General features: G+C 42.8%; 1 protein-coding gene and 1 long non-coding RNA gene across 3 annotated transcripts in view; one reads left to right on the top strand and one right to left on the bottom strand.

The window, feature by feature from the left end:
- FSD2 (fibronectin type III and SPRY domain containing 2) overlaps nt 1-17,654 on the top strand; it is a 47,626-nt gene extending 29,972 nt beyond the window's left edge. Inside the window, exons 8-13 of one of the 2 annotated variants that reach the window (XM_008062095.2) lie at nt 1,463-1,597; nt 1,999-2,149; nt 4,882-5,015; nt 7,625-7,757; nt 13,585-13,761; nt 16,071-17,654. In XM_008062095.2, coding sequence (XP_008060286.1) covers nt 1,463-1,597; nt 1,999-2,149; nt 4,882-5,015; nt 7,625-7,757; nt 13,585-13,761; nt 16,071-16,323 — 983 coding nt within the window. In that variant the 3' untranslated portion in view covers nt 16,324-17,654. The remainder of the gene's footprint in view (nt 1-1,462; nt 1,598-1,998; nt 2,150-4,881; nt 5,016-7,624; nt 7,758-13,584; nt 13,762-16,070) is intronic. The other variant, XM_008062096.2, reaches the window with a different exon arrangement.
- A 1,090-nt stretch (nt 17,655-18,744) lies between these two features.
- On the bottom strand, nt 18,745-20,430 carry LOC103264429. The gene is made up of 2 exons (XR_002482196.1): nt 20,286-20,430; nt 18,745-19,060 (listed from the first exon to the last, which is right to left on the bottom strand). It is a non-coding gene; the product is annotated as an uncharacterized LOC103264429 (long non-coding RNA).
- Nucleotides 20,431-24,869: the final 4,439 nt, after the last annotated feature.

Raw genomic sequence — 24,869 nt, 5'->3', positions numbered from 1 at the left:
GTGAGATTGCTGCAAAGGGGCTTAGAGATTTCCATTTTACAGATAAGGAAACTGAGACCCAGAGAGAAATGAACTGTCCCTGGGAATACAGCGAGTTATAGCAGGACCAGGATGAGACTTGGGTGTGCCCAGAGTTCTGCTCATTGAACCAGTCATGCAAGTGGGGGGCTCTGAGTTCCGGAAGATGAGGATGATGTTTCTGCCTAGGAAGGAAGAGAAATTCTTGAGAAAAGTAAGAGTAAGTTTAAGTGATGATGAGGGAGGGTAAGGGTGGTTAGAATAAGCACTAAAGAGGACATGGTGGTGGGGCGGGGGAGGAAGAGCTTTGGAAAGGAAGGTTGGAGGCCAAAGAAATCAGGCCTGATTAACTCCAGTTTTTGCCATGAATCAACCCTGCTGGCATGCCCTGCTGACATACAAAAGCCATTGTGTTGGGGCTGTGTCATGGCATCTAAGAAGGTCTTTTATTTTTATTTTTTAACTTTATTTTATTATAAAGATGTGGGGTACAAGTCAGGATTAGATACATAGGTAATGTATGTGCAGGTGAAGTTTGGGTCTCCAAGTGGTCCTACCTTCTGCTGGTTTGGGATCAGGCACCCTTTGTGCTGTCACGTGCCCTCTCCCTTCTCCCTCCCCTGGCAGTGTCCTGCGACTGCTGATCCCTCCCTTGTGCTATTGTGATTAATGTTCAGGGCCCACTTATGAGTGAGAATATGTGGTATTCGGTTCTTTGTTTCTGTTATAGATCGCTAAGAACGATTGTCTCCAGTTCTATCAAATTTGCTGAGAAGGTCTTTTAAATAGATCGCTTTTTTTATAAAGTAACTGATGTCAGAGGATAGATCAATGGGTTATCACTGCCTTTCAAGATTCTGGGGAGGTTTGGAGTCAAATCAGTTTTTGCTGTATAACAACATCCCCTCTCCACTCCTCTATAACTCAGTGGCTTAAAATAACAAATATTTTTTTTAATTATAATTCCATGGGTTGGCTGGACAGTTCTGGTCGGAGCCACCTTGGGTAGGATGGGTGATCTAGGATGGTCTCACCTATTGCTTCAGCTAGGATGGCTTGGATGACCTGGCCAGCTGGGGCCTCTCTCTCTGTGGTCTTGCATCCTTCAGGAAGCTAGCTTGGGCTTGTTCACTTGGTAGTGGAAGCATATACAGTAGCAAGAGGACAAGCCCCTATGCACCAGCACTTCCCAAGCCCTGACTTGTGTCATGTTTGCTATCGCCCCATTGGAAAACAAGGCAAGTAGTTGAGCCCAACTTCAAGGAAACAAGAGAAAGAAGGAGCCTCTTAATGAAGAAGCAGCAAAGTCACATTGCAGGGCAGTGAGGGATGGGAGGCATTTGCGACCAGTTCTATAATCTACTACAGTACGATTCAGCACAATGAATTTGGAGCCATTTGGCCTATTGCTAGTGTTGAATTCTTATCTTTGCCTTTTTTTCAGAGTTTACAGTGACCATCAAAGAAACATATTGCTCGGTAACAAACCTTGTGCCAAATACCCAGTATGAATTCTGGGTCACAGCTCACAACAGGGCTGGTCCCAGCCCCTCCAGTGAGCATGCAGTGTACATGACAGGTAATGGGGCCACTCGTTTTCTGTAGCAGGGTCTTTATTGAAGGGGACACAGGAATCATGGATTTCTAGACATGGCAGGGCTCTTGAATTCATTTGGAAGAACAAGCTGCGTAATTTTTTTCTTTCACTTAATACACCAAATCTACATGCCTGATAGAGCAGGAGCATTTCCTCATGGCTGGTCTCAAAATATCAAAAACTGTTACTGTTGGTCACATGGACATTTGAGCCTTGTAACCATCCTCCACTCAGGGAACATCAGAAAGACATTCCCTGGTTTGCCTTTTATTACACTGAGTCTCTTTTATGGGAGGAAGAGGGCGGTGTAGTGTTTGTCCATGCCTCAAATGACTGCAAATGAACACAGCAGTTTTCCATCTCTCCCTTTCTCCCACATCTAGCACCTTCTCCCCCCATTATAAAAACTAAAGAGATACGGAGCTGCAAAGAGGCTGCACTGATTTGCTGGGAGTCTGGGAATCTGAATCCTGTGGACTCCTACACAGTGGAGCTGACCCAGGCAGAAAGCCCTGAAGCCTCGGGTGTAACCGAGTAAGTCACGAGGGATTTGCTGGACATGAGAGCTCTGACACCTGACATAGTGATATGGCTTAGGAAGTGTGTGGAAACGTTATCTGTGATACACAGGAATCTTAATCAAAGGTTGCTTAGTTTCCATGAGAAGTAGCTGGAATTCTCTTACTAAAGGTAAAGGATGAATGAATGAGTAAGCTGGTTAAAGCTCAGGCTTGCCTTTTTTTTTTTTTCAGGCCACCTAAGGTTTACCATTCATTCATTCACGTATGAAGTACCTAGGTGGTGCCAGGTCCTGTGCAAGGCACTGGGGAACTAGATAGACAGATTTCCTGCCCCAATGGGACTGACAGTCAGGTGAGAAAATAGACCCAAAAAAATCAATGTGTAAAATACACAGTGCTAGGAAGAAAATGATATGTAATGGAGCAGAAAATGGTGGTGGAGATGGGGCTTTACTTTGTATAGAGAAGATGTTTAAACTGAGGCCTGAGAGAAGACTGCCCAAGAGTTTGAGACCAGCCTAGGCAACATAGTGACACCCCATCTCTACCAAAAAATTTAAAAATCAGCTAGGTGTGATGGTGCATGCCTGTCTTCCCTGCTAATTAGGAGGCTGAGGTGGGAGGATTGCTTAAGTCCAGGAATTTGAGTCTGTGGTGAGCCATGATCATGCCACTGCACTCCAGCCTGGGTAACAGAGTGAGAACTCCAAAAACAAAACAAAACAAAAAAACTAAAGCCTGAACAGATGGGAAAGACTGGGCCCTGAGAACTGCAGATGCTGGGGTGCTCCCCGGAAAGGGAGCTGCATAGACACAGGCCCCAGGGCAGGAGTGAACTTGATATACCAAAGTAACTAAAAGACCCACCTGGCTGAAATTCAGGGAGGAGAGAGAAAAAGTCATGAGACAAAAACAAGAGATTGCAGTTCAATATAAAAGAATGTTGTGTCTTTCGCTGAAGGCTGTCTGGAGGCTCATGTTCACCCCTGGGTGTCAGAGAGCTGGAGCAGTTCACAAATTGATAAGGGCTGGACTCAGTGACCACCAGGAACTGAGAGTCCTAGGAGTCTACAGCCGTGCATGAAAGAGGAAGCATGGATGTACCTCTGGCTTACAACCAGGCAGCCCAGAAGGTTGTGAGGGGAATGAATCAGCCAGGCAGCCCAGCCCCAGCCACTAAGACTAGGCGTTGCCCTGTGGTAGAACACAGGGGTACACTGGCCAGGATCTGGAGAAACAGAAGGGGGATTTGGTGCCAACTGTTAGGGGGGAGATTCTTCTATGCCAAGTGCCGAGCTTGGAATCTGGCCATCTATCCTGCCCTTCCATCTGTTCCAGGTGGAATCTATGTGTTCATAGCCACATGGAGGCTGACCTTGGTAACCACTTTTGGAGATACTCAGGATTAGGGCAGGGGGTCTAGTGGCTCTGACTGCCCTAATGGTTCAGGTTTCCCCGTGATTTGTACCGATGTTTTAGGAGTTCCTGACACCCAGAAGCAAACCATAATGATGGGGTCATCAGAGATAGGTCACCTGAGAGATGAGAAGTATGCTCCCAGTACAAATTTAATCATAGCGGTCCATTGCTGAAGAAAAGATAAAACTCCCACACAGGCTCTGGCCCCTTCCTGCCTCTCCAGCTCCTCCCACACCAGCTGCCCTCCCTCTCCACTCCCACCACCTGTTTTAGTTCCTCCCACTTTCCATGTTCCTTCCCTTCACAGGGCCTTTGCACATGCTTCTCCTTCTGTGTAGAGAACTCCTCTAGCCCCTTTTCACAAGTTACTTGCTCGTCATTCTGCAGAGCCCAGTTGCCTGATAGGACAGGGATATTTTCACCCCCCGCCTTTTATGTTCTGTAGCACACTTGTCATGTTTACCGTCTTACATTTCTTCCAGTGATTGCATGAGGAATACTTTTCTTCCCATCTAAACTGGAAGCTTGATGAGGGTGGGGACTACATTCAGTTATCCTCAGGGCCTCCCTATACAGTGCCTGAAACCTAAGGAGCTTAGTTATTACTGAGTGAAAAAGTCAAAGTGCCCTTCTGACCTAGAACTGCAGCCTCTGAGATAACCTGAACAACTTGACCTCGTCTGGGTGAAGGTGTTTATCTATAAATGGGGATCACCCTAAAGATTTATCTTACCCATTGGACGGAAATGGGGTTGGAAACCACAGCAATACAAACAATGACAAGTACAGCTTTCATTCGTGTATAGTACAATTTAAGTAAATTGGAATATTTCCAAAAGGCAGCTGTCCTGAAGGGGGCTAACAGCAATAGACTTCTGTGGGCCCTTTCAACTCTAGTCAGCCATTTGTTCATAAACACAGACTGAGGGCTTTCCACAGGCCCAGCGCTGTATGAAGGTTAGTGGTGCTCAGTCCATGCCCTCAGAGAAGTGCTACTAACAGACAGACAGAGACACACTGGATTCTACCACGTGCACGCTCCACGATGCAGCATAGGATGTATGCCAAGCACATTGCTGGGTGTCTGGGGAACCAGGATGGAGAACTTGCAGGGGAGACTGCCACAAACACAAGGCACATCAGCAAAGTGAGAAAGCAGACTAGAGTCTGTGGGAGGGAACAGAGAAGGGCATCGACACTCCTGGCTCAGAGGAAAGAGGCATGAGAGGAGTTAAATTTCCCAGCTTTGAAAGGGATGCTTGGTGCTTGGTGCTTGGACCAGGATGCCCTGGCCCCCACTGACTGCAGCTCTGATTCCTTATACAGGTCCATCGTGGGAATTCCGACCTGTGAGGCCCTGTTGCAGCTGCAGCCCGGGCAGAGTTACGTGATCTATGTGCGAGCCCTCAATGTGGGGGGCCCCAGTGCAAGGAGTGAGCCTGCCACAGTCCATACCACAGGTCTGTGCCCCAGGTCACACACTCTCTGAGACCCAAAGTGGCCACTCTGACAGATCCAGTGCTGTTATGACTTCATTGGGAAATGGATGGATATGCATAGATATGGACACATGGAAAGTCAGGCCTACAAGGGGCTCAGGGGTGACGAAAGCCCTGTGGTCCCATTTTATAGATGAGGAGACTGAAGACCCAAGTCACATAGCAATTTGTTTGGCTAAGTAAGCATTATAACTCAAGATTTTTCTCCAAGCCCCTCAGGTAAACCTAGGCTTGTCACTCTGGACCTGGGTGGCCCAGACACCTCATATCTCACATACCATACTTGGGACAGGCTCTTTATGAAATCCCCAGGAAAAGACATTGGCCTTGGGTTACCTCCATGTTCCTGCCGTCAACCCGAGCATCTCCCCATCCAGAGGCCCAACTTAGACCTGGTGCCCAGCCTCCTCCCAGGTCCTTCCAGGCTTGTAGGTACTCACATACCCAACAACTCCTTCTCCCTTTTCACCTGCCATCATCATGCCACAGAACTATCACATTTCATGTCCAAGACTTGAGTTAGCCAAGACATCACTGGAAACATTCCACACAGCTCCTGTTGTCCCGGCACTGCTTTATAGAGTACAGCCAGCTCTTAATTATTCAGTTGTCTCTTAATTTGTTTGCTCAAATACTTTTTTGTTTTTTGAGTTGGAGTCTCACTCTGTCACCCAGGCTGGAGTGCAGTGGCACACTTACAGTCACCCCAGCGTCAACCAGTTGGGCTCCAGCAATCCTTCCGCCTCAGTCTTCCTAGTAGCCAGAACTACAGGTGTGTACCACCACACCTGGCTAATTTTTATTTATTTATTTATTTGTTGTAGAGATGAGGTCTTGCCAAGTTGCCCAGGCTGGTCTCGAACCCATGGGTTCAGGCAATCCACTCACCTAGGCCTCCCAAAGTGCTGGGATTATAGGCTGAGCCACTGAACCCAGCCCAAATACTTTTTTTTAAGAGATAGGATCTAGCTATGTTTTGCAGGCTGGAGTGCTGTGGCTATTCACAAGCTCGATTATAGTGCACTACAGCCTCAAACTCCTGGGCTCAAAAGATCTTCCTACCTCAGTCTCTGAAGTAGCTGGAACTATAGATGTACACTGCTACACCTGGCTCTCAAATAATTTTTTAAGAATGTATTTATAAGAAACTTAAACAAATGTGAATCAGCAAAAAAAAAAAAAAAAAAAAGTATTAAAAACGATCCCTAGCCGGGCTCAGTGGCTCAGCCTGTAATCCCGCGCTTTGGGAGGTTGGGGTGAGTGGATTGCCTGAGCCCACAGGTTCAAGACCCGCCTGGGCTACTTGGCAAGACCTCATCTCTACAATAAATCAAAAAACTTAGCCAGGCATGGGAGCGCACGCCTGTAGTTCCAGCTACTTGGAAGGCTGAGGTGGAAGGATCGCCGGAGCCCAGCAGGTCGAGGCTGCAGTGGCCGGCAGCGGCCACTGCACTCCAGTCTGGACGACAGAGTGAGACTCCAACTCAAAACAAAACAAAACAAAAAACAATCCTTGTTTGGGACTAGAGAGCAGGCAGGGAGGGCTATGCACCTGTTAGCTGCAAGGTGGGAACATACCTCCTCTTCCCTGGTCAGCTCAGATGGTAAGTTAAATTTTCCAGCCGCATCAAATTGTGAAAATAGCTGTGAAGAGTTTGATGATGATGCTTGAACTAGGATTTGAGACATAGAGAAATGATAAAATGAGAACTTAAGAAAGTAAGAGTTTGACTTAGAGACAAAGGAGAGTGAGTTACTATGTTTCTAAATAGCAGATATTTTAAATTAAATTTTATTTTTTATTTTATCTTATTTTGTAGAAACAGGGTCTTGCTATGTTGCAGCCTGGTCTTGAACTCCTGACCTCAAGCAATCCTCCCACCTCAGCCTCCCAAAGTGCTGGGATTACAGTCATGAGCCACTGTACCCAGTCTAGATTTTTTTTATAAGTAATTTTGTATTAGCTCTATCCTGTTCCACTTTTTGATGAGCTTTGTTTTAACCATGACTTGAAGATGACGCTAATCTCCTTCCTTCTCCCCCACTGCCTTAATTGCAAGTTGAATGTTGAATTTTGCTAACTTTTGTCAAATGGTTCATTAAGAAGTCCCTCAATTCCTACTTCCCTTGGCAAGTAGGTTAGAAATTCTTGTCCATGTGCAGGCATTTGTAGCCTGGAAGTTAGGAGCACAGTCTCTGGAATTAGAAGGGCTTAGAGGTTCTAGATTGAGTTCTATCATTTGCCAGCTGATTTCTTAACCACCCTGTACCTCAGTTTCCTCATCTACAAAATTGAAATAGTAACACCTGTCTCTAAGGGAAATTGTGAGGACTAAAGGAACTAAGACTTGCAAGCTGCTTAGCTCAATACTAGTCTCTGCCAGAAACGTGTTAACTACCCTCCTTATTATTTCGGTGGCTGTTACCATGCAAGGCCCAGACTGGCGTGTGTCCTGCAGGAAGTTGAGCCATTGATGCACAGGAAAACCCTCCGCCCACGGGGAGCACCTACGTGGAAAAAGCAGTGGAATGACTGGCTGAAGGTCTTCCGTGTGTCCCCTCTCCCACAGGAAGCTACTTTCACCTGAACAAGGACACCTGTCATCCCTGGCTGACCATTTCTGAAGATGGGCTTACAGTCACACGAAGCCAAAGGAAAATTTCTGTAAAGGAGTCGCTGTCCAGCCATACCCGCTTTACCAGGTACTTTGCTGACTGCTCACAAGAATGTTCTGTGATCTCCCTTAACATACACTGTTATTCAGGAAAAATTGGAATACGACTCAGAGATGCAGTTTTGAGGGAGAAAAGAAACTGTGGAAATGAGTGAGGGGGTAGGATCTGATGGGTAAGACACCAGGGGAGGGGACCAGAAGGGGTCTGGCTGGTGCAGGCAGAAGAGGTAGGGCCTGGTTGCTGTGTCCTAGGCTGCAGGTACAGAAGGAGCTTGAGCTCATGGAGGGTGGGAAATGGGTTACACGGAAAACAAGACCCCCGGTCTCCTAGCTCAGCCCATTGCTGTCTCTCCTACTCTATATAGCAAAACTCCTGTTGGAAAACTGGCCACAGAGTGAGTCTGTTCCAAAGTTGGTGGGGAAACATTTGTACTAGTACATGATCTGGGGGGTGGAGGTGGCCCACTGAAAATGCTGGCTGATTGGCTGGTGCTCTAGCTACAATTTTTTTTTTTTTTGAGTTGTGGGGGTCCCTCTTTGTCACCCAGGCTGGAGGGCAGTGGCATGATCTGAGCTCATCGCAGCCTTGACCTTCTGAGCACAGGCAATCCTTCCACCTCAGCCTTCTGAATAGCTGGGACTATGGGTACAGGCCACCACACCTGGCTAATTTTTTGTGTGTGCGTGTAAAGACAAGGTCTCACTATGTTGCCTAGGCTGGTCTTGAACTCTGAGGCTCAAGCAGACCTCCCACCTCGGCCTCCCAAAGTGCTGAGATTACAGGCATGAGCCACCACACCCGGCTCTAGTGCTTCTAAAGGTTAGTACACAATAAATGTTGAAGTTGTTGCAGATAGCAAGTTTTGCTACTCATGTCTTGCAGGTCAAAATAAGGAGACTTAGTGGAAGGAAAGTGATTTTATATCGAAACTCAGATGAAGAAATGGCCAGGCTCATGCCTCAAAAAAATACATTTCAAAATTTAGATGGAGGATTGGGGATTTTAAAGAGAAAGAATGGAAATGAGGGGCACTTGGGAGTGGCACAGCGAGATGGTCTTGCTTCAATGATTATCTTAAATTATAGTCCACCTGGAGAGCTAGCCCATCTGGTCCTGATTGTGGCAAGGCTGTAGCTTAATCACCTTAAGGTGACCACTAAATGATGGAAAATTCTGCCATTTGGTCTCCATACTCTGTTATTCCCGAGGTCTGACTCTGGAACACCCTCTGGAATTTCTCAAGCAGGTATACAGATTAGGAAAGAAAAAAAAATTTTTTTTAAAGTGTGGGCTAAGAAACTGAGCGTGGTGGCTCACACCTGTAATCTCAGCACTTTGGGAGGCTGAGGAAAGAAGATTGCTTGAGTCCAGGAGTTCGAGACCAGTCTGGGCAACTTAGCCAGACTTTGTCTCTACAATAAATCAAAAAATTAGCCAGGCATGGAAAGCTGAGGTGGAAGGATCACCTGAGCCCAGCAGGCCGAGGCTGAGGTGGCTGTGAGATTTCCACTGCACTCCAGCCTAAGTAACAGAGTGAAACTCTGACTCAAAATAATAATTATAATAAAATAAATAAAGTGTAGTTAAGAGGCTTTAAAACCATGCCTCAAAAAGCTGAAATGGAATTTCAATCACAAAGTGATTTATGTATTCCTTCCTTCTTTCCAAAGATGTATTACAACTAAAATAAAGGCAAATATACATTTGAAATAGAAAAATCAAAGAAATAGGAGAAATAAAAGAACACAGTTTCACTTTAAGGGTTAATTCCATTTCCAGGATTAAACATTAAATGTAGCCTGTCAGCTTCTTGGTCGCCTGGACAAAAAGTGCTCTTGAGAGGTTGATTTTAGAGTCAGGAGGATCTTCTAAGGAAGCAAAGGGACTGGAAGGGCCCCTGTTGGAAAACTGCATCCAGCCTCCTGCCTGGTCCTGGACCCTCAGCTGGCTCTTCCTCTGACCCTGGCTTTCCGCTGACCTTTCTACTGCACTTGGGTTAAGTAGCTACCAGATGTGTTAGTGTGAAACAGCAGGACTCTGCAGGGCACAGAAGACAGTTTTATCCTTGCCCTCTTCTGCCTATTCAGTTCAGGGTTGAGGGGTGTAGAGAGAAGAAAGAAACTATAAAGGTCTTACCTGATTGGCACCAAAGTAGTGTTTCAAACTGACTTTTTCTCTCATGGGCGTTGTTATAGGCCCTCTGTCGTGGCCCCTCACAACCCATCAACCTCTGCATCTAGCACAACTCTAGCCTCTTTCTGCCGAGGTCTCCTCAGCCCTCACAGAAGTCCTCTTGGACAGGATGCCATCAGAGACAATACTGAGACAGCATTCCTGTGGTGGGTTCCAGTCATACCTGGTCCTGGGAAAGCACATACCTTGCACCAGGTCACTGCTACTTCACTCTTCCTTTGTGTGAGTTGTAAGAAAGCTCTCTGGGCAAAGCCACAAGCATTTTTTAACTTAGCCTTTCATTGTTATACTATAAGTTGCAAAACCAGTTTTTGGTCATCTCCATTGCCAAGCTCTTCTTAGGTGGTCCAGCATCTCACCTTAAATACAGGAATACTTGACACCTGTTGCTTGGTTCTTGGCTTTTGGGGGTTCAGCCAAGTTCAGTTAGAGAGTCCTATTTTAATATCCAATTACCAATATGTCTGTTGCCCTGTGAAACACTGTGCTGTGTGCTGGAGGTAAAGAGATGAAGATACATTGCTTGCCCACCTAAGACTGAGATCTTCTTGTGGGGGAGACACACATGTAAAAGACATACATAAAAAAGATATGGTAAATGTATGGACATGGCCTTGTAGGAGGCCCAGGATGAAGACTTCTTGAAGGGGATGGGTCTTGAGGGATAAATAGGAGTTCTCTAGGCCAACATTTATAGCCTAACTGGGTTGTTAGCCTGCTGCCCAGAAAAGCCAAGACTGATGCAGACACTACAGTGGAGAAGGAGTTTAATATCACAAAGCAGCTGAGCAAGAAGATCAAGGGATATTACTCAAATCTGCCTCCCTAAAAGTTCAGAGGCCAAGGTTTTAAAGGGAACTTGGTGGGCAGGGGAACAGAGACTGCTGATTGGTTGATGATGTCTTGGCGTGCCAAGTTGATTTCTAGGAGGGGGCATAACAGGACTGGTGGAGCTAGCTTCCTGGCATGTGTTTTCTGGGCCTGGGTAGGGCTTATGGTCCTTCAGAGTACAAAGTTTGAAAAATACCTCAATACCATTCTTAGGTTTTACAGTAGATGTACAAAGCAAATAACTATCAGCTACTAGCCCTTGGGCATTGAGCCATTATAGAGGTAGTTTAGGAAGAATAACTGAGGGAGGTAGGGTCCCTGGAGATTGGATCCACTTCTGGCTGCTCCACTTTTGCATCAGTATGACTCTAGGCTCACTGTTTAAGGGAGAATATGTATATCAGCCTTGTGGGGCAGCTTTCCCCTCCCCAGGGGTCAGAACATGAAGATAATCAATTGCGCTCTGTTGGTGAGACAGCAAACTTAGAAACAACAGGTTTGTTAAGTTCTAAGCAGAGCTACAGCTTTTCAGGGTTCAACTCTCTTCTACAGCTTTTACCCCATGGTCCAAGATGAATTTGATATAGGCAGTTTCAAACCAAAGCAGATAAGTGCTTTGCACATGTACATATGAAGAAAGTAAGAAAAATCACATTTGGAGAAGTATACACAGTTTAGCATGTCTGCAGTAAAGGGTCCACAATGGGAAGAGATGGAAGATGAGGCAGGAAAGACAAAGTCCAGCACAAAAAAAGTTTGGATTTTATCCATTTGGTGATGACAGTTATTGGTGGATTTAAAGCAAGAGTACAACAGGATTTACATTTCAGAAAGATCCCAGTGGATGGTGCAAGGTGAGCTGGGGAGAGAGAGGAAAAGGCAGGTGGGAAATAAGGAGACCGGAGAGGAAGCTGTGGAGGCCTTAAGGAAGCAGTGGATGAGAGGAGCCAATGGATTCAACTGCTGTTGAGCTCATAAAACTAATAAGGTTGAGCTGGCCAACTGTTGAAAGGGCAATCGAAGGAGATATCATTGTCATATTTACAGTGCTTCCCAAGTGCTAGATTTAAAATCCTTTATATGAGCCGGGTTCGGTGGCTCAGCCTACTTTGGGAGGCTGAGATGAGTGGATTGCCTGAGCCCGCGGGTTTGAGACCCGCCTGGGCAACTTGGTGAGACCTCATCTCTACAATAAATCAAAAAAATTAGCCAGGCATTGTAGCGCGCGCCTGTAGTTCCAGCTACTGGAAGGTTGAGGTGGAAGGATTGCTAGAACCCAGCAGGTCGAGGCTGCGGTGGCAAGGAGCAGCCACTGCACTCCAGTCTGGGTGACAGAGTGAGACTTCAACTCAAAAATAAAAAATAAAAATAAAATAAAATAAAATCCTTTATATAGATTATCTCCTTCAATAATCACAACTGCCCTACCAGGGGTATACTATTATCAGTCCCATTTGACAGATGAGAAAACTGAGGTACAGAAAAGTTGAGTAACTTACCCAAAGGTATAATGCTATTAAGTGTTGGAGCCAGGATTAAACTAGAACCTGAGCTTGTAGCTACTACATTATTCCTGTCTTAGTTTTCTGCCAAAGGGTTACTTGGATAGATAATGAGTCTATTAACCAAAACGTAGAAAATGTGGGAAGTAGGTACCCCTCCTGCGATACCGTAAACTTTGGTAGGTGAGAGGGGTGGGAAAGTGATTATTTTAGTTTGGGACATTCTGAATTTGAGACAGGTGGAAATGTAGGTCTGAAGCTTGGAGTAGAGATGACATCATTTTATAGGTGAGGTGACTGAGGTAGAGGTGTTAACTAACTGGCATTCAGAACTTTGGGCTTTGAGAATAGACAGAAAATTCTAATGATGATTGAAGAAACCTTTCTAAGGATGTTAGGGGCTATATAAATTTTGGTTAAGGTAAGAGTGTCCTGAAAAAGGTAGAACATTCACTTAAGAGATACTGATGTGATCTGATTTTCAGTGAAAACCTTCCTCTACTGAGTACTTTATTGTTGTAAAACAAAACATAACTTTGATCTTTGATCTTTGTCAGTGTAATTGTTCCCAGTACAGCCTTGGAGGTAGATTTGGGTGCTTTGTGAGGAATTTGCTAGATTTGTGGTGTTTGTACTACAAGCAAGTGCTGGCTAGGTCATGAACTTCAAGTCTATGATTCCTTGACTGGGCTGTATTCTGTGCATTTTCAACTTTTTTTTTTTAATAAACAAGTGAAACAAACCTTTATATTACTATAAAAGCCCCTACCATTTTTTTTTTTTTTTTTTTGGAGTCTCACTCTGTCGCCCAGGCTGAAGTGTAGTGGCATATTCACGGCCACCCCAGTGTCAACCTGCTGGGCACCAGTGAGCCTCCCACCTCAGCCTTCCAACTAGCCAGAACTACAAGCACACACTACCATGCCAGGCTAATTTGTTATCTTTATTGTAGAGACAAGGTCTCGCCAATTTGCCTGGGTTGGTCTCGAACCCGCAGGCTCAGGCAATCCGCTCGCCTCGGCCTCCCAAAGTGCTGGGATTACAGGCTGAGCCACCGAGCCCGACCGCTCCTACCATTTTAAAAAGCAAGCCGAATTTATTCTGTTGGTTGTCTCCTCTTCTCCCCTTACCAAAGAACATGATAATTCTCTTCCAATTTTCACCAGCAGCCTTTGAGAGCCAAGGGTGCTTTCCAAGTGAAGTGTCCAGAATCATCTGTCTCCACATTCATAGACCACCTACTAACAGACCCCAGGAGTTGGTGCCACTCACCTATACAGCCAGACTTGGGGCACTCAGATTCACACACTTCCACTTTCTAAAACCAGGTGTGTTGCTGTCATGGGAAATCTAATTCCTGTCCGAGGGCGCCATTACTGGGAGGTGGAGGTGGACGAGCATTTGGACTACACAGTTGGTGTGGCCTTTGAAGATGTACCGAAACAGGAGGACCTGGGAGCAAACTGCTTCTCCTGGTGCATGAGGCACACATTTGCATCTTCAAGGTAAAGTAAAATCTGGAGACCCAAGGTTTAACTTTTTAGAAAGACTAGAGTAAGGGGTTTTCACTAACAATAATTAAGGCCCACATTATGTTTTATAAAATATTCTAAGATATTTCAGGAATTGTTGTCAGCCATTTTCCCTAAAATCCACATGAAAAGACAAAGGGCAGATTTTGTGACAAAAATAGCTCAAGTTCATGGAGAGCTCATTACATGCCAAGCACTGTTCTATACTCTTATGTGAATCATCTCATTTATGCCTCATAACTGTATTATTCCATTTTAAAAATAAGAAGTCTGTGCCTCACAGCAGTTTGAATGCACCCAACCTGGATTCAGAGCTTGGATTCACACTCAAAAAATCTGACTCTGGAGACTACATTCTTAACCACTAACTGATTTATGTTCAGCTTCAGTGTTATTAAATGGATACAGTTTGCTTTGAAGCCCCAATTCCATCTCTTTACATAAATGTGAGAGCAAAAGCCTTAATGGTTATGGCTAATTCTGGTTTGTTCCTGCTGCACTGGGCATGCTGTCTTTAAACTGGAATAGTTCTATATACCTGGGAAAAAAGTTCCACGAAGCCCAGGCCAGTGGACATTTTCAGATTTAGAAGGTCATTGTTATAACCCTCCTTCACCTCAGAAATTGAAGGAAATAAAGACTGGGTGCAGTGGCTCACTCTTGTAACCCCAGCACTTTGAGAAGCCTAGGTGGGTGGATTGATTGAGCCCAGTTCAAGACCAGCCTGGGCAACTTAGTTAGACCTTGTCTCTACAAAAAATAAAAAACTTAGCCAGGTATGGTAGAGTGCACTTGTAGTCCCAGCTACTTGGGAGGCTGTGGCAGAAGGCTCACCTGAGCCCAGGAATTCGAGCCTGCAGTAAGCCATAATCACATCACTGTACTCCTAGGTGACAGAGTAAGACTCCAATTCCAAAAATAAATAAATACAATTTTTAAAAAGCTTTCCTAGCACCCCTTCTAACATGAGGCCTCTGACATTCCTTGGTTTGATGAATCATATTAATATTCATCCAAAGTTCTCTGCCCTTAATCCTCTATTAAGGTTATTTGCACATTATCTGTTGTGCTCAAGCATAAGGGGGAAGACTAGCTTTCTCCCCATGATAGATTGAAAGTATAACCTCTACTAAACCTCAGACCCAGTTTTGGAAACACAAGATTACTATGTACTGAGCCAGATACTTTATTTGAAGTGAGACTAGAGAGCAATATGTCCTCTTCTTTGGAAAGGTAAGAACAAGGGACACAGTAAAACTGAGGGAGTATAAAGGAAGCCTAGGAGTCTGTGTGTAGTGAGAGGGGTGAGGGGGTTAGCAGACAATAGAAGAAGGGTGGAAACAAGAGACAGAATGACAAAGGAAGGGCCGAAGCAACAGACAAGCATTAAAGCCAGGCCAGTTTCTTGCAGTCCCATCTTGGAAGGATGTAGGGTGTGTGTGTTACCAGTGAAGAAAAAGGTAAGGTATCCTGGGATAAGGTCTCCTAGCAGACTTGCATTTTTGCTTCATAGTATTAAATTCTATTGATGGTAGGAGGAAAGGTAGAAGGAAGGACTCTATATATAACTTCTGGCAGGTGCTTATTTAAGAAAAGATGAGGTGAACTGGGATGGAGACAGGCTGGCTTTTTCTGACACATTTCGATCATACTCTGAATGTTCATCCCAAGAGTCTGGGCCAGCATGCTGGCATGCAGAGCTCTTCAAATGTCTGCAGATAGCAGGGTTAGGAAATTCTTGGGGCAGGTTTTGGTTTCAGATATTTTCCAAAGCGCACAGAACATAGAGCATGGTTAAAGGGTGCCAGCGTTGTATGACACTGATCTATGACAGGCCCAGTCGGTTTGAAAATTTAAGAACTGGAATAGTTGCACACAGAAGAGCTTATACCAAAGGTCCCATTTTTATCACATGAAAGACCACAAGGTTCCCTGTTACAAATGCCTTTATTATAGAGTATTTACACATTTAAGCCTTGAAATCCAAAGTTTTAAAATGTGTTCTATTTCTATGAAAATACTGATGCAATATGAGTTTATGATACTGTATGTATGTCTCTTAGGTTACAAGGTTGCTCAAGAACAAAGGGACTTTGCAAATGTGTTTCTTAGGACAAATTTTAGAAAAGAGATAAAGTTTAAAAAGTACAGTTCGACTACTTTGGTAGTCATTTAATATAATAACAAAATCATAAGAGTATGAATAAAATTAATATGAACTTGTCCTGTAATTAGTCTATCTACAAGGTTTCTGAAGTTTTGTTATAACATTTAATTTTCAGGCATAAGTATGAATTTCTGCACAACAGAACAACTCCAGATATAAGAGTAACTGTTTCCCCAAAGAAGATTGGCATTCTGTTAGACTATGAAAATTCCAAGTTGTCATTTTTCAACGTGGACATTTCTCAGCATCTATACTCGTTCAGCTGTCAGCTTCACCAATTTGTGCATCCCTGTTTTTCTCTGGAAAAGTCTGGGTGTCTAAATATACATAATGGCATTTCAATGCCAAAGCATGTCACTTTCTATTAGACCACTGGGATGTCCGGTTTTCTCTCTTGTATACCTACTCCTCTCACAGCCGTTCCCACCTAAACTGGCTGAATTTGGCATTCAAGCACCATACACCCAACACAATTTATAGCTCACATTGTTACCAGGGAGACTGGTGTGCTGGCACTCATTCCATCTGACCTGGATTCTAGTCCTGTGCGCTGCTACCTGTGTGACTGGACCTGGCTATAAAATGAGGGCTTAGGCTGTATAAGCTCAAAGGCCTTTCAAGTTATCAAATTATATTTGTCTATTTGTATAAATGCAAATTATCAAGTCTCTAAGACTTGCAGAGTTTGGAGAAGGGGAAGACTTCATGGCTCCATCAGTCCTGGGACATTCATGACATTTCATGAGTCAGCCAAGAACAGACTTGAGAAGGCAAGAGGCTGTCCACAGAACCAAGGAAGTCATGTGCTCTCCTCCGCGCTGTCTACCCTACTGTTTTCCCAATAGTGAGCAGCACTATGGTGAGGTTCCTCCTACTGTGTACTCTGTAACACCCCTGCACCTCTGTAATACCCTCGTACCCATAACATTCTTTAATTTTGAAATTACCCCTGTAATACCTAATTCCTTGAAGGCAGGGGCAGTGTCTGTTTTGTTCATCGCTTGATCCCCAAGAGCTAACACGTAACAGTTGACACCAAATATTTGCTGAATAAATGATTATCTTCCTCTAGCCTCTGCTCTTTGCCTCCTCATTGCGCTTCATGTGAAGCACAGCAGGGCTCTTTCAAAACTATAGCAAAGGACCTCTGGTCAAGAGATGGAAAAAGCCTAGAAGGGAGGCAATATGAAGGAATGCAAGGGCATGTGTGGCTTGATGGTAAGATTGGGGAAAACAGAGCATTACTTACTACTACACATACTACACACAAGTGCCTACATGTAAATGTGGTACTTTCACTGTGTGCGTTGAAGAGGGGGGCTGAGGGATAGATGGAGATAAAAATAGAAAACAGCTGCAAATGATTCTAGGAACTGTCCTGCAATGTAAAGATAACCAGATTTGAAATCAGAAGACCCTAGGTTCAATTGCTACTTTACAGCAACTCTGCCTTATGATCCTGGAAAAGTCACCTTGCCTTCCAGAGCATCTTTATTTAGATTTAAAAATGCAGTTTATTTAGAAAGTAAATTAGAGAAAGATAAGTTGCATCTCCCCAAGGTAGGGGAGAAGGCCAAAGCTCAAAAGAGCACATGTCCAGACCATACTTTAGCAAAACAATGGCCCCAGGGCTTCTTTAAACAAAGGAAAAGGCTGGGCTCAGTGACTCAGCCTATAATCACAGCACTTTGGGAGGCAGAGGTGAGTGGATTGACTGGACTGACGGGTTCAAGACCAGCCCGGGCAACTTGGTGAGACCTCGTCTCTACAATAAATCAAAAATTAGCCAGGCATGGTAGCACACGCCTGTAGTTCCAGTTACTTGGAAGGCTGAGGTGGAAGGATCACAGGAGCCCAGCAGGTCGATGCTGTGGTGGCTGTGAGTGTGTCACGGCCTGAGTGACGAAGTGAGACTCCAACTCAAAAAAAAAAAAGGAAAAAATAATCCTTGTCTCACAGGATTGGGAGCTCTAATGACAAACATGAGGGCACTTAATGATATATGGCACACAGCAACTGCACAAAAATTTTTCAAAGGAAATCAACAGCCCACCGAAGGGCAAAGCTGACCACTGGTAGGAAGATGATCTCTAGCCAGCGGCTTTTGAGCATCCTGCCTCACTGCCTCAAGCCATTCTGTGACCTCAATGCCCAGCTCCATCAACTACATTCCTGGTCCTTGAGTTCAAGTTTCCAGTTGCCACTGAAGCTCTGCACACACAGCATTTTTGAAGCTTGTAAGTCAAGCTGCAGAGTAACTCCATTTGTGAAGCAATTACCAGAGATGATTCAGTATCATGTTCCATGGATGCCTTTCTAGACATATGTATGCTCTAAGGTCATCACTTAAGGTTTTATGTTAATTGAAAAAATATTTCACTTTAAAGCTTTTATATTTTCTAGCACATACAAAGTCTGACACACTGAACACCTCTCATCTCCTAATGAACTTTGCCTACTGGTATAAACAGCAGCTCAGATTCTTGAATGAACAATTCACCCTGCCAATTTAATAGCTTGTTACACACACACCCGCCCTGCAGAGCTGACTCACCTACCTTATAAGGAACGAATACTGAGTGTAAGCACAGAAATAGTTCTTTATAAACAATTAAATATACATGTGTGTATATACAATAAGGTGCTCAGCTACTGAAATAGAAACTACTGCATAGGGAACAGGATATTACAGAGAAGGCAAGTTTGAATTCAGGGTTCTAGAAAGGCTTTACAGAATACTTAAAATGTTAACAGGAACACAGATAAATGGGGTGAAAACTCAACACCTATAAGGTTGTAATAAAATTTTTATTTGACCAAGAAAAATCTGACTAGAATTGTCTATGACATTTAAAATCCACTTAAACAAGGCAAATGACCAACTTCAAGCATCAGAATTATTCATCATAAAGAACCTTTGTTGAAATATTTTTCTCATTTATTTGGAAGAAAACATAAGTCTAGAACAGAACCAAACAAAACTTCTGTTGTTTTGCAAAATATTCCAATCCCTTAAAATACCATCAACAATCTGCTGAAACTAAATTTCAACAAGGGGCAGGATTTAACCTCAAGGCCATGTTCACCTGCAACCTGCTGATAAATCTGTTAAAAAAAAAAAGATTAAAAAAAAAATTAGACCATTGTAGCCACAATCCCCAATACTGGATATTTAAAAAAAGATATCAAAATCTGTCCTTACTTAGCTTTACTTATATAATTTTATAGTAAGTTTTGGCTTCCTCACGTTAACAAAGGGGAAAGAGAATATGTAAACCACCAGAGAATCTTGGTGTAAACTAACATGGGTTTAGAAATGCAGATGAGATGGAATTAGAGAGTTGGTTGGAGACTTGGGATATAAAATGACATTAGTTTCTGATAAAATCAAATTGCCTTTTATTTAGAAAACTATGTTTAATAATTTACTTCCTGCCAGTTCAAGTGACACACAATCAGTTGTACATATCCAATAAAGTATTTCTGAAGCAGGTACTTGGTCAAAAGTATAGAGCAGAGCAAATGCATGGGCAGTAGAGTCTTTTTCTTGGTACTTCTGCAAAATTTGTTAAAATCACAATCTTACACAACTCACACCCGGAAGCTGTCCAAAGCACAATTCACTGTGATGTGTCATTCTGTAAATGAGATTATACTGGTTTCTATGCAGGGAGGTTCAACCGCCAGAAAACGTTCTGGACTCTATGAAGACTGTACTACAGGAATAGTCCTCTCCTCAACTAAGTCAACTTCCCCAGTTTCTAGTCACCTTCCTATCAATTAATGAAGATTCTCGTGTGCTCACTATGTCTTTCTCTACGTTTCTCAACCATAAATTTACTATTCCCATTTTCCATTGAAAGGCAACGGCAAGTTCATAATTGCTGTTGGTAGATAAGTAGGTCTTGAATTTATTTTTCAAACAAGACCTGTTCTATCTACCTTTTCATTTAGGAGGCTAAAAGCAGAGTCAGCTTGACTTCAAGGACTCTATTTTCTTAGTCTCCAGAAGAGCATAACCAAGTCCAGCTTTTACTTATTTATTTTTTACTTTTTTTTTCGTAGTCATGAACACAAGACTACAAGTCCAGCTTTTAAAACACTGTCCTTTAACATCTCAGAATCTTAAAGATAATGCATAACTTCAAATTTTTAAAGATTTGAATTCTTTACATCTGCTTGCTTCACTATAACCAATGGTTAATTAATTTAAGTGTAAGATAAGAGTTCATTATTTGGAAAGAAGACCCCAGGCGGTCAGCATCATTTCTGTCATTATGAGATCTGGCAATTAAGTTCACAAACTCATCCTAGAAAAAGTGCTACGTACCTCACTGCTGAATATCACTATGGTCACCTTCAAAGTACTCCCCTTGGGAAGCTACGCACTGACGCCAGCGCCTAGACCACCCATCAAAGCAGTTTTGAAATTCTTCTTCTGGAATGGCCATCAGAGCCATCGTCATATTACCTTTGATATCCTGAATGTCATCAAAATGTCTTCCTTTCAATATCTCCTTTATCCTTGGGTAAAGAAAAAAGTCACTGGGGGCCAGATCAGGGGAGTAGGGAGGGTGTTCCAAAACAGTTATTTGCTTGCTGGCTAAAAACTCCCTCACAGATAGTGCTGTGTGAGCTGGTGCATTGTCATGATGCAAGAGCCATGAGTTGCTGGCGAAAAGTTCAGGTCGTTCTTGTCTAACTTTTTCATGCAGCCTTTTCAGCACTTCCAAATAGTATACTTGGTTAACTATTTGTCCAGTTGGTACAAATTCATAATGAACAATCCCTCTGATATCAAAAAAGGTTAGCAACTTCGTTTTGACTCTTGATTTGGACTGACGGAACTTTTTTGGTTGTGGAGAATTGGCTGACTTCCATTGTGCACTTTGACGCTTTGTTTCAGGGTCATCTTGGTACACCCATGTTTCATCACCAGTGATAACACGGCCCAAAACATCGTCTTGCCTCTCCAAAAGGTCTTGGCAAACTTCAACTCTCCTTTGCTTTTGTTTATCAGTGAGCTCCTTTGGGACCATTTTTGCACACACCTTTCTCATGCCAAGATTTTCAGTTAAGATTTTCCTAACTGTTTCTCTATCAATGTTTATTTGGTCTGCTATGCTTCTCACAGTCAGTTGACGATTTTGACGCACAATTCGACGAATTTTTGCAATGTTTTCAACAGTTCTGCTTGTTACTGGTCGTCCTGACCTCTCTTCATCAGTGACGCTTTCTCTCCCCTCAGAAAAACGTTTAATCCATTTGTACACTGCTGTTTTCTTCATAGCATTATCCCCATAAACTTGGGCTAACATGTCCCTGATTTCACTTCCACTCTTGCCAAGTTTAACAAGAAATTTAATTTTTGTTCGTTGCTCTAACTCAAGCTCCGACATTCTCTCAATGACACATAAAAACATGCAACAAAAATGAACACCACTCAGCAAGACATTGCCACACGTTGATATGAACACAGCTGTGAGACACTGACATACAAGGTTATGAAACCTTACCGAGTTGTTTGTACAGTGCTGCCAACGTAAGTGCACGGTGGCAAGTTTGCAAACCCTTAATTGTCAAAAACTAACTGTAGAAAGTCTCCTGAAAGGAATGTGACTATGATCTGGGCAAAACGACTGCCCCTAAGTTAGTAATTATTTTAGAGTTGCTACTGAATAGGTGCTGGTTCTTTTCACGTATATCATTTCCAACTACTTCACTGCTCATTTTCTGCCATCACCAGTCCTAGAAAAAAATTAAGCCCAACTCACTTATTGATTACTTTTTCTTCATTTCCCTGACTTTGACAAAACCAGGTTTTTCTGCTTTATTTTCACCTCACTCAAATCTTGGTGGATTTAAACTGCCATTTATTTTAACTGTACAAAGTGGCTCGCAGTTTATTCAAAACAACAGGCAGTCAAATAGACAAAGACAATAAAATATTTTTGTAGTATGAAATTGGATTCTAATCTAACCTCCCCCATTCTCATTCTTTAAAGTCTAAATGTGGGTCAATTGCTTGAAAGGAGTTTAAGAGATGCCCTTAAATTCAAATTGACTGGATCAGAAACAGGAATATAATCCATTCACTGGGAAAACACCCAACTAACAAAACTGAGGTTTCCCAGCTGTACATCTTAACAAAGCAGGAACATAGTTTTTAGAGATGGATTTACTGAGTATAAATGTTACTTTTTGGTAAACCCATCTATTATGTGGCCACCCATAAAGATTCCTACCTTCCTACTTCTTCCAAATATCCATTTAATTAAAGGGGAGAGGAACAAAGAGAGAGAAGGAAAAAACAAGCACTATCCAAAAGTAAGGATAGTACACTGGAGAAAGGTGTAACATACCTGACACTATCTTTTGTACCATTTACGGTTTATAGACCATCCCAATTCCTAGGCACCCAGGATGGACATTTCCCTCCTTGTACATCTGCATAGCTCAAAAGTCCTTTTGTAAGCACCGCCTGATTCCCTCCTCTCCCAGGAGAAGTGCCACACACTCACCTCTTTTAGAATACCTAAGTGGCTATACTGTAACCATTAAGTCCAGTCTGCTCTACTTGACTGTTAGCAAATCAAAGGCAGGGATTGTGCCTTCATAATCTTTGAATGATCAGAGCCTGGAAACAACTTTCAGGGAGCCCATATACCTAAAAAGAGAAAAGAGACATCAAATTACCTTCCAAAGCAAAGGAAAAACCTCTTCATCAGAAGGCAAAGCAACTTTCAAATTTGTATGTGTCTGAAGGGTATAAGGAGAGGTTAAAAATATGGACCCAAAATACCAACCTTTCTTCTGTCCCAATATACATGAAAGAACTGACACATGGTCCCATTAGTAATAGTGCTTTGTGATGACTTCTAGTCTGGGAAAAGTGGAGGGGAGAGAAACACAAAAATCTAGGGGCGTGAGAAAGATGTAAATGGTTTAGAATGTTCTTCCTATCACTGCAAGAAACCTTTGACATACTTAATATTATAGTTTTGATTATTAGTAAGAGAGCCCAAAGATCTGCATTATGTGTTTTAAATATTCTGAGTCATATATTTGGCATACGCCCTGGAGGCTGGTGAGTGGAAGTTGCCCACCTGACCAATATATAAACTTAACTGTCAATACTAGACTTATAGCAAAACATGACTATGTGGCTCTCTGCTAGTTTCAGAATCCAAGACATAATGAAGAAAACCATATGCTTTAAAAGGTAATATCAAAACTGGGACTTATAAAGATCACAGGTGATTCCTTTTCAATTGTCAAATGCCCTTAAAAATCATTTTAGGGAAAGACACCCTCACAAGTATACAAAGCAAAAACTGAAGTAGCTCACAGACCAGAGGCAGTGTCTCACGCCTGTAATCTCCACCACTTTTGAAAGCTGAGTAGAAGGATCACTTGTGGTCCAAGAGTTCAAGACCAGCCTGGGCAACATAGAGACCATGTCTCTACAAAAAATACTAAAACTAGGTGTGATGGCATGTGCCTATAGTCCTAGATACTCTGAAGGCTGAGGTAGGAGGATCACTTTGGCCCAAGAGGTTGAGGCTGCAGTGAGATATAATCGTGCCACTGTACCCTAGCCTGGGTGACAGCGAGACCCTGTCTCCAAAAAAAAAAAAAAAAGTAGCTCAGTACTTAATAATATCCCCTCTCCCTCAAACAACTCTGGCCACATTTATATATCATCTGTAGGGTAGAAATCAGAGGGAGGTATCCCTAGTTACTGAAATCTCATCCTTTTCTTGAAGAGTGATGGATAGTTAGAATTCTCAGATAGTGGGATCCTATGTTCCATTATTTTAAATCAGAAATATGTGTTCCCAGTCTTTCAAAGGACTTCAAGCCAATTTCCCATAAATATCCACATAACTGTCTACCAAAGATTTCTACATAAGGCACTGTAAGCACCATCTACCCATTTGTGTAACAATTATAAACTCAGTAATGGGTATGTTTATGTGCAGTTACTTATCCACTGAAAAGTCGTATCAGTTCTGAAAGAGAAAGGAGGTGATGGAAGATGGAGGCTGTAATGTCGCTGGTTACTGATAGAGAAAGTGAGCAAGAGTTCACTGACAAGGGCATGAGAACAGAAACTGTCTGTGGTTTGTCCATGTTCAAATCCAATGAACTGGTAGAGTCTTGTCTTCTTAGCCCTTGATTCTCTAGGAATTAATCTTATCTACTGTCTGAAGCCATATAAACAAGCAATGAAAACAACATAAAATGAATGTCTGCTTGTGGTCCTTCTACCAGAAATTATATATATATTGCCCATGGAAATGCAAGACTATGCTTGTTATTGCACTTTTAAGGAGACACTTATGCTCATGTTACAATTACTTGTAACAGCAATCACTTGCCTCAACTATAATTTCTTTGAAACATTTGCGTAGAGAAGTTGTTCTTAAAAGTGTGGTCCCTGTGGGAGCTTGAGAGCCCTTCAGGGAGTTAGTGAAGTAAAAACTATTTTCAAAATAGTAAGACATTATTTATTCTTTCTCCTTTCATTCCATGAAGAAACACCAGAGTTTAACCAGAGGCTACATGAAATGTGAGGACATTCAACACTCTGAATATATGCCGGTATATTTAAAAACATTTTTGCTTTTAATTTCTAATACCATAAATATTAATATAGATAGCCTACATAAACAAAAGGGAGTCTTCAATTATTTTTAAGGGGTCTAGAGACCAAAAAGTTTGAAAATTGTTTATATAGAGTATTTATGGCTCCACACAACGAACATTTAGTTGAATGAGCTCCTCAGTAGTAAGAATTCCCCTATCTGATGCCAACAGTTTTCAATATTAAAAGTAATGTATGGGTTCTGGACCTCTTTTTTTTTTTTTTTGTTGGAGTCTCACTCAGTCACCCAGACTGGAGTGCAGTGGC

This window comes from Carlito syrichta, unplaced genomic scaffold (genome assembly GCF_000164805.1).
Source record: "Carlito syrichta isolate Samal-C Ts95f unplaced genomic scaffold, Tarsius_syrichta-2.0.1 Scaffold305654, whole genome shotgun sequence".
NCBI classification, from domain to species: domain Eukaryota; kingdom Metazoa; phylum Chordata; class Mammalia; order Primates; family Tarsiidae; genus Carlito; species Carlito syrichta.
The sequence above is the reverse complement of the archived record's forward strand: the minus strand, read 5'-3'. Positions and strand labels throughout refer to the sequence as shown.